Source organism: Pristiophorus japonicus, chromosome 20 (assembly GCF_044704955.1).
Source record: "Pristiophorus japonicus isolate sPriJap1 chromosome 20, sPriJap1.hap1, whole genome shotgun sequence".
In the NCBI taxonomy this organism is placed as follows: domain Eukaryota; kingdom Metazoa; phylum Chordata; class Chondrichthyes; family Pristiophoridae; genus Pristiophorus; species Pristiophorus japonicus.
This window is the reverse complement of record NC_091996.1, coordinates 98,522,059-98,531,543: the sequence shown is the minus strand read 5'-3', so window position 1 is coordinate 98,531,543 and position 9,485 is coordinate 98,522,059. Positions and strand designations below refer to the sequence as shown.

The 9,485-nt window shown below is 49.0% G+C and overlaps 1 protein-coding gene across 1 annotated transcript; it reads right to left on the bottom strand.

Moving 5' to 3' along the window:
- Positions 1 to 4,347: 4,347 nt before the first annotated feature.
- On the bottom strand, positions 4,348 to 6,446 carry LOC139232848 (complement C1s subcomponent-like). Its single transcript, XM_070863340.1, has 2 exons — positions 6,323 to 6,446; positions 4,348 to 5,114 (listed from the first exon to the last, which is right to left on the bottom strand). Exons 1-2 carry the CDS (start codon positions 6,444 to 6,446, stop codon positions 4,348 to 4,350), a joined length of 891 nt encoding a protein of 296 aa, XP_070719441.1.
- Between the last annotated feature and the right edge of the window lie 3,039 nt (positions 6,447 to 9,485).

The following is a 9,485-nucleotide window of genomic DNA, read 5'->3' as shown; positions in this document are numbered from 1 at the left end:
GTGATCAAACTAGAGCATCATGCTCTGCTAAACATCACAGCTTAGCTCACATGCCATTGTGTTTCCTTGTCTGCTGTCACCTTTATCAGAGTAGAAGTAACCATTAGCGGATGGTTCAAAAGGCTGTTGGAAGTCAATTGTACGCATGAGATAAGAACTCAGTAGCTTCTTTGCAGCTAATAGCTAACCCATTGGCAGGACAGACGCACCAACATCAGTGTTATCGCTCAGGCCAACATCCCCAGCATCCAAGCATTGACCGCACTCGATCAGCTTCACTGGGCAGGCCACATTGTCCTCATGCTCGACATGAGACTCTCAAAGCAAGCGCGCTACCCGGACCTTCAACACTGCAAGCGAGCCCCAGGTGGGCAGAGAAACTGCCTCAAGGACACACTCAAAGCCTTGACAAAGTGCAACTTCGCCCCGACACCTGGGAATCCCTGGCCCACAGCCGCCCAAAGTGGAGGGAGAGCATCCGGGAGGGCGCTGAGTACCTCGAGTCCCATCGCCGAGAACAAGCAGAAACCAAGCATAGACATCGAAGGGCGAGCTCCAACCACCCGTTCCTTCAACCACCGTCTGCCCCACCGGTGACAGAGACTGTAGGTCCCACATTGGACTCCTCGGTCACCTGAGAACTCACTTTTAGAGCGGCAGCAAGTCTTCCTCGACTCCGAGGGACTGCCTGTGATGATGGTGATATGATGATGATGGCTTCCCTTATCTGAGAAAGATCCAGGGTTGAGGTCTTGCATCGTGCAGTAAAGGCTCAGCGACTACAGAACTAGCAGAGAGATACCCAGAGGTTAATGCTGCTGAACCTATGGAGGTGAAAGACATTCTCGTTTTACGGGACTTCTTGTGAGTTAGGATACATGCTGCAGAGTTTTGGATCAGTCCACGTTTACAGAGGGTGCAAGGTGGGAGGTCAGTCAGGACAGCATTGGAATAGTCCAGTGCAGAAGTATAAAGAGAAGCTGAGGTTATTCTTCCATGGAGCCAAGGCTAAGGGGAGAGGTGGTTAAAATCATAAATGACTTTGAGTAAATAAAGAGAACTTGTTTCCATTGGTTGAGAGGGCACAGGTTTCAGGTGGTTTTCAAATGAACCAGTGTGGTGACATGAGGAACAATGTTTTTAACCAACGAGCCGTTAGGATTTACATCGGATTACACGGGACATACGGCCCAGAAACAGGCCGTTGGGCCCAACCAGTCCGTGCCGCCGTTTATGCTCCATTTGAGCCTCCTCCCATCTTTCCTCATCTAACTCTATCAGCATAACCCTCTATTCCCTTCTCCCCCATATACTTGTCCAGCCTCCTCCATTTGGAGTGAACTACCTGATACGGTGATGGATATAGATTCAACAGAAGCCCTCAAAAGGGAATTTGACAAAAACTTGAAGTCGAAAAAAATTGCAGGAATGTGGAGGAAGAGCGGGGGAGTGGGACTAACTGGATCGCTCTTTGAAAGAAGCCGGAGCTGACTCGATGGGCCGAATGGCCACCTTCTGCTCTGTACTGTTCTGTGATTCTATGCTATGATTCTACAAAAGGCATGGATGAGGGTTTTAACAGCAGGTGAACTGAGGCAGGGGTGGAGTTGGGCGATGTTATGGAGGTAGAAGTAGGCGCTCTTGGTGGTGGAGCAGATATGGGGTCAGAAGCTCATTTCGAGATCAAATAAAAAGCCAAGGTTGTGAACAGTCTGGTTCAGCCTCAGACCCTTTGCTGGATGATGTTAAACCAAGGTCCTGTCTCCTTGTTCAGGGGAATATTAAACCAAGGCCATATCTCCCTGTTCAGGGCAGTGTTAAACCAAGGACCCGTCTCCCTATTCAGAGCAACATTGAAATTGGAGCTGTGTGACATGGTGACTTTTTGAGGAACCAGTGCAGCACTGAAATGGAGGAAGAAGTTTAGAGGTTATTTGAATTTGTAGAAAGAGTGTGAGCTGGCTGCAAGGAGAGGCAAAGGCCACCGCCCCCTACCCCAGGTTCACAGACCCTTCCCTGGAGGTTCTGCTGAGTGCAGTAAGGGCCAGGAGGGAGATGCTGTTTCCCAGCAGTGGGAAGAAAGAAACCCTGCTACCACCATGAAAAAGGTCTCGGTGGAGGTGTCAGGAGAAGTGAGCAGCAGGAGCGTGACTGTGAGATCTTGGATCCAGTGGCGCAAACGCTTCAATGACCTGACCAGGTCAGGAAAGGTCATCAAATGTCTATATGCTCCTCCGTCCTGGTGTGCACCACCGCTCACTCTGTGGTGTCAATCCTACTCCATTCACACCACGCCTCACACCCACATCACTTCTATCAACACCAACATGCGTACACATCCTCTCATTCTCTCTTTCCCTTTCATCCTGACCTCCCAATTCCTGCCTCCGTCACTGCCAGTCACCACAATGCTCATGTAGAATAGAATCATAGAATCATTGAATGCTACAGCACAGATGAAAGAGCTACCCAAGTGTTCCCCGCTCTTTCCCCATAGCCCCAGCAAATCTTTCCCCTTCAAGCATTCATCCAAATCCCTTTTGAAAGTTACTATTGAATCTGCTTCTATGACACTTTCAGGCAACGTGTTCCAGATCATAATAACTCACTGCAACAAAAATAATTCCCTCAGATCACCTCTGGTTCTTTTGCCAGTTACCTTAAATCTGTGTCCTCTGGTTACCAACCCTTCTGCCACTAGAAACAATTTCTCTTTATTTACTTTATCAAAACCATTCACGATTTTGAACACCTCCATCAAATCTGCCCGTAACCTGCTCTGCTCCAAGGAGAACAATCCCAGCTTAGGGGATTGAGTATAGGAGCAGGGAGGTCTTACTGTGGTTTTACAGGGCCTTAGTGAGGCCTCACCTGGAATATTGTGTTCAGTTTTGGTCTCCTAATCTGAGGAAGGACGTTCTTGCTATTGAGGGAGTGCAGCGAAGGTTCACCAGACTAATTCCCGGGATGGCTGGACTGACATATGAGGAGAGACTGGATCGACTGGGCCTGTATTCACTGGAGTTTAGAAGGATGAGAGGGGATCTCATAGAAACATATAAAATTCTGATGGGACTGGACAGGTTAGATGCTGGAAGAATGTTCCCGATGTTGGGGAAGTCCAGAACCAGGGGACACAGTCTAAGCATAAGGGGTAAGCCATTTAAGGCTGAGATGAGGAGAAACTTCTTCACTCAGAGAGTTGTTAACCTGTGGAATTCTCTACCGCAGAGAGTTGTTGAGGCCAGTTCATTAGATATATTCAGGAAGGAGTTAGATGTGGCCCTTACGGCTAAAGGGATCAAGGGGTATGGAGAGAAGGCAGGAAAGGGGTACTGAGATGAATGATCAGCCATGATCTTATCAAATGGTGGTGCAGGCTCGAAGGGCCGAATGGCCTACTCCTGTACGTATTTTCTATGTTTCTATGTTTCTATCCAGTCTCTCCACATAATTGAAGTCCCGCGTGTCATCTGATACCACCTGATTCAACTCCACCCATTCTCAGCACACGTCCCAAAATGACACTGTCACCAGGTTCTTCAAAGGCACACCAGCCCCACATTATTGCCCTGTTGTCTCGGTCAGTTTGCTCTGATGCGCCAAGTATCAAACCTTAATGTTTCTTCACATTTTAGCTTGAATGGGCATTATTGTCCGATCTTGCAGGAAATAACAACAGCGAAAAGAAACAAATCTTTGCAAGCCCTGATAGCGGTCGGAAATATAATGAAAGGTTTTACTAAGGTAGACTTAGAGAAGGTGTTCCCACTCGTGGGCGAGGCCAGAACTCGGGGCCATAAATATAAGATAGCCCTTAATAAATCCAACGGGGAATTGAGGAGAAATTTCTTTACTCAGAGAGTGGTTAGAATGTGGAACTCTCTGCCACAGGGAGTAGTTAAGATGAGTAGCGTAGCTACATTTAAGGGGATGTTGGATATGCACAGCAGGGAGAAACAAATAGAAAGATATACTGATGGTGTTAGACGGAGAACGGATGAGATTTGGCTGATGTGGAGCAAAAACACCAGGAAGGACCTGCTGGGTCAAATGTCCTGTTTCTGTGCTGTAAATACTATGCAATACTAAATAAGGCAGGATGTGGCTGGGTGATGTCTTCCCCAGGTAGTGGTGCTGTTGTACACTACAAGGTCAATTGTCACTTTTACCGCCAAATATTGGCCACCTGTTTTCCACGCTGCCTGATCGTTGTGAGCAAGCAACAAAACAAGAATGGAAAGATTGCTTTTAGTACACTTATTTTATTAATTTGATGGTAAATACGATGTTCTGTGTCACATTTCAAGGTTATTTAAACGTTTACTCAATTTGTTTTTGCAGCAGTCAGTGACTGCCTTGGTCACCCGCCATGGTGCTCTCGATCCACTGATGATAATTCATGACTTTCGTGTAGATCCCGAATGCCCCACACTTGATTCCCCAGGACACCACCCCCGCGGCATAATACGTGCCGGGGCCCAGGGGGTCGTCAAACACGAAAACTCCTCCTCCGTCCCCAGTGCAAGAGTCAACCCCTTCAATCCCAGCGCACAGCATGTTCTCCGTCAATGAGGCAGTGGTGCCGGAGAGATTGGCAGCCCTGCACCTTGCCATCTCCACCACGGGTACGAGTGCAAACATTAGCACGTCGCTCTGAGCAAAATTCTCTGTCTGACCAAAACCAGAGATGTAACCCGCCTTGTCCACACCAACCATATACTTGGGGTGCTTGCCCGGAAGACAGATGGGAGAGATGGTTGGTCCCATCCTTATTTTCCTCTTGAGTTTAATCAAAGCGATATCGTTGTCGAAATCAGAGCGCCGCTGGCCAACAGGTAACCTCGTGAAGTTAGGGTGGGTGAAAATTTCCTCTGTCTCCAGCAGCCTCCATTGGGCCAATACATTTCTGTCTGTCCCGCCGGCGAACATACGCAGAGTCTTGTGATGCTCCACGCACGAGGCGCTAGTCAGCACCCAGCGGTCCGATATCAGCGCTCCGCCACACACCGTGGTCTCAAAATAAACCTGCCAGGGAAAATTTCCTCTCTCCGCACGGATCCCTCCGAAGATGCGCTGCGTGAATGAAGGAGGCTCCCGTGGTCTTCCGCACACTGCCGACAACAACAACTTGCATTTATAGAGCACCTTTATCGTAAAAACTTCACAGGAGGGTTATCAAAACAAAATTTGACATTGAGCCGCAGAAGGAGATTAGGACAGGTGACCTCATCAAAGAGGTAGGTTTTAAGGAGCCTCTTAAAAGGAGAGAGCCGGGGAGGTTTGGAGAGGGAATTGCAGAGCTTAGTACTCAGGTAGCTGAAGGCACGGCCACCAATGGTGGAGCGATGAAAATTGGGGATGCTCAAGAGGACAGAACAGGAGGAGCGCAGAGATCTGGGAGGGTTGCAAGGCTGGAGGAGGTTACAGAGATAGGGAGGGTTGCAAAGCTGGAGGAGGTTACAGAGATAGGGAGGTTTGCAAGGTTGGAGGAGGTTACAGAGATAGGGAGGGTTGCAAGGCTGGAGGAGGTTACAGAGATAGGGAGGGTTGCAAGACTGGAGGAGGTTACAGAGATAGGGAGGGTTGCAAGGCTGGAGCAGGTTACAGAGATAGGGAGGGTTGCAAGGCTGGAGGAGGTTACAGAGATAGGGAGGGGTGCAAGGCTGGAGGAGGTTACAGAGATAGGGAGGGGTGCAAGGCTGGAAGAGGTTGCAGAGATAGGGAGGGGTGCAAGGCTGGAGGAGGTTACAGAGATAGGGAGGGTTGCAAGGCTGGAGGAGGTTACAGAGATAGGGAGGGTTGCAAGGCTGGAGGAGGTTACAGAGATAGGGAGGGGTGCAAGGCTGGAGGAGGTTACAGAGATAGGGAGGGTTGCAAGGCTGGAGGAGGTTACAGAGATAGGGAGGGGTGCAAGGCTGGAGGAGGTTACAGAGATAGGGAGGGTTGCAAGGCTGGAGGAGGTTACAGAGATAGGGAGGGTTGCAAGGCTGGAGGAGGTTACAGAGATAGGGAGGGTTGCAAGGCTGGAGGAGGTTACAGAGATAGGGAGGGTTGCAAGGCTGGAGGAGGTTACAGAGATAGGGAGGGGTGCAAAGAAATGCACGTCGTTGAAATCAGATGCAGTAAATGGGGGCGAGGTTAGTCTCCACCAGACAGTCCGATGCCAGTTGGCAGCCAAGTTATGCAGTGCCCGATTTTCAGTTCAATGGGAGTTGGAAATCAGCTGCCAGCCCCGAGAAAAACTGCATCTCATTTTGTTTTTTTTTATAAATCTAAATCTTCGCTGTATAGGAAAGATGGAAGAACAACATTCACTCACCTGGCTCACAGGTAGGGAGGATTTCCCCCACTTGGCTGTTCATCCATTTGCCATTCGCTTGGCAGGTGTACAGCCCTGAAGAAGAAGGACAGGAGGACAGGTGACCCGGATGTGTGGGTGGCATGTGCGCGCAGGCTCGGGGGCACGCGAGCGTTGGATCTGAGGATGGTTGGTTGGTGACGTCACTCAGGGTTGGGTTAGGATTAGATGTTAGGTTAGAGTTGGGGGTTAAGGGTAGGGTTAGGGTTACGATACATTAGGGGTTTGATTAGGGGTTAGGGTTAGTGGTTGGATTACGGTCAGCAGAGGGTTAGGGCTTGGGTTAAGGTTAGCAGAAGGTTTTTTTGCATTATATTTGATTCAGGCCATTTGATGACTGTTTCTAATTTTGTGTCTCTCTTTCCCTTTGTCGGGGTTTCAAGCCCCATCATTTTCAGGGATTGAATCCTATGTTCCATGAAATGTCTGGTGATGGCTTTGTCTTCATTTTCTGCTCTAAAAGCACTAAGGTGCCCTGTCAGCCTGGTTCTTAGTGTGTTCCCTGTTTCATCTATCTATAAGGTGTGCCACTATTTGCATCGGAATGCTTGGATTCCTTTGTGCTGTTCGCATGTCAATTTTTGTTGTATTAAGGCTGTTTTCCCCGTGTTCCTGTTTTGTACCATGTTTGTAATTTGAGGTATTTACATGTCCCACGTTACTTATCGACAGTATTGGGTTGTCCATACTCTGCTGACCAATCGGTCTTTAAAATTTTTGCCTCTTTTAAAAGCAGATTTTTGCTCTATTGGCTGAGTGTATTCCCATCCCCTTTCAGCTTCTCAAATAGGTTTATGAATACTCCATGAACTTGTTTGGCCGTTGGTGCAATATGTTGTTATTTATGGTAGTCTCCCTGTTTCCCTGTTTCGTGGCTGTGGGTTGTCAAGTTCCTTCAGGAAACTTGACTTAACATGCCTGAGCAGTGGTTTTGTATAACCCCGCTGTCTTAGTGCAGTGAGAAGGATTGTGGTTGCCTGATTGAAATCCTCAATTATTGTACTTATGCAGTGAAACGGCATTAACTGTGACTTTACAAGTGTGTTTTGGATTGTGGCTTTTTGTGTGTAAAAGCGTGTGTGTGTCAGCTGTTAGGTTGTGGCTGTTATTTTGTTGTGCCAATTTAAATATTGTGCTATTAAGGAAGTTGTTGGGTTTCTTGTGTGCTCTGGCTTTAAGTTTATAGAAGGATGATGATTATTGAATAAATTCTTCTAATTCTGTTTCTCGATGTGTCTGAGGACGGTTAGTGACGTCCGCTGGCGGGCGCGAGTGTTTGATCTGAGGGTGGTTAGTGATGTCACTCAGGACGCGAGTGTTTGATCTGAGGGTGGTTAGTGATGTCACTCAGGGCGAGTGTTTGATCTGAGGGCGGTTAGTGATGTCACTCAGGGCGCGAGTGTTTGATCTGAGGGTGGTTAGTGATGTCACTCAGGGCGCGAGTGTTTGATCTGAGGACGGTTAGTGATGTCACTCAGGGCGCGAGTGTTTGATCTGAGGGTGGTTAGTGATGTCACTCAGGACGCGAGTGTTTGATCTGAGGGTGGTTAGTGATGTCACTCAGGGCGAGTGTTTGATCTGAGGGTGGTTAGTGATGTCACTCAGGGCGAGTGTTTGATCTGAGGGTGGTTAGTGATGTCACTCAGGGCGAGTGTTTGATCTGAGGATGGTTAGTGATGTCACTCAGGGCGAGTGTTTGATCTGAGGACGGTTAGTGATGTCACTCAGGGCGAGTGTTTGATCTGAGGGTGGTTAGTGATGTCACTCAGGGCGAGTGTTTGATCTGAGGGCGGTTAGTGATGTCACTCAGGGCGAGTGTTTGATCTGAGGGCGGTTAGTGATGTCACTCAGGGCGAGTGTTTGATCTGAGGGCGGTTAGCGATGTCACTCAGGGCGAGTGTTTGATCTGAGGGCGGTGAGTGATGTCACTCAGGGCGAGTGTTTGATCTGAGGGTGGTTAGTGACGTCCGCTGGCGGGCGCGAGTGTTTGATCTGAGGGTGGTTAGTGATGTCACTCAGGGCGCGAGTGTTTGATCTGAGGGTGGTTAGTGATGTCACTCAGGGCGAGTGTTTGATCTGAGGGTGGTTAGTGATGTCACTCAGGACGCGAGTGTTTGATCTGAGGGTGGTTAGTGATGTCACTCAGGACGCGAGTGTTTGATCTGAGGGAGGTTAGTGATGTCACTCAGGGCGAGTGTTTGATCTGAGGGCGGTTAGTGATGTCACTCAGGGCGAGTGTTTGATCTGAGGACGGTTAGTGATGTCACTCAGGGCGAGTGTTTGATCTGAGGGTGGTTAGTGATGTCACTCAGGGCGCGAGTGTTTGATCTGAGGGTGGTTAGTGATGTCACTCAGGACGAGTGTTTGATCTGAGGGTGGTTAGTGATGTCACTCAGGGCGAGTGTTTGATCTGAGGGAGGTTAGTGATGTCACTCAGGGCGAGTGTTTGATCTGAGGGTGGTTAGTGATGTCACTCAGGGCGAGTGTTTGATCTGAGGGAGGTTAGTGATGTCACTCTGGGCGAGTGTTTGATCTGAGGGTGGTTAGTGATGTCACTCAGGGTGAGTGTTTGATCTGAGGGTGGTTAGTGATGTCACTCAGGGCGCGAGTGTTTGATCTGAGGGTGGTTAGTGATGTCACTCAGGGCGAGTGTTTGATCTGAGGGTGGTTAGTGATGTCACTCAGGACGCGAGTGTTTGATCTGAGGGAGGTTAGTGATGTCACTCAGGGCGAGTGTTTGATCTGAGGGTGGTTAGTGATGTCACTCAGGGCGAGTGTTTGATCTGAGGGTGGTTAGTGATGTCACTCAGGGCGATGTGTTTGATCTGAGGGAGGTTAGTGATGTCACTCAGGGCGAGTGTTTGATCTGAGGGTGGTTAGTGATGTCACTCAGGGCGCGAGTGTTTGATCTGAGGGTGGTTAGTGATGTCACTCAGGGCGAGTGTTTGATCTGAGGGTGGTTAGTGATGTCACTCAGGGCGAGTGTTTGATCTGAGGGTGGTTAGTGATGTCACTCAGGGCGCGAGTGTTTGATCTGAGGGTGGTTAGTGATGTCACTCAGGGCGAGTGTTTGATCTGAGGGCGGTTAGTGATGTCACTCAGGGCGAGTGTTTGATCTGAGGGC

Coding starts and splice junctions, on each gene's coding strand:
- LOC139232848 (XM_070863340.1), bottom strand. CDS start 6,446: ATGCCACCCACACATCCGGGTCACCTGTCCTCCTGTCCTTCTTCTTCA. Junction 5,115..6,322: donor CCTCCCTACCTGTGAGCCAG/GTGAGTGAATGT, acceptor TGTTGTCGGCAG/TGTGCGGAAGACCACGGGAG.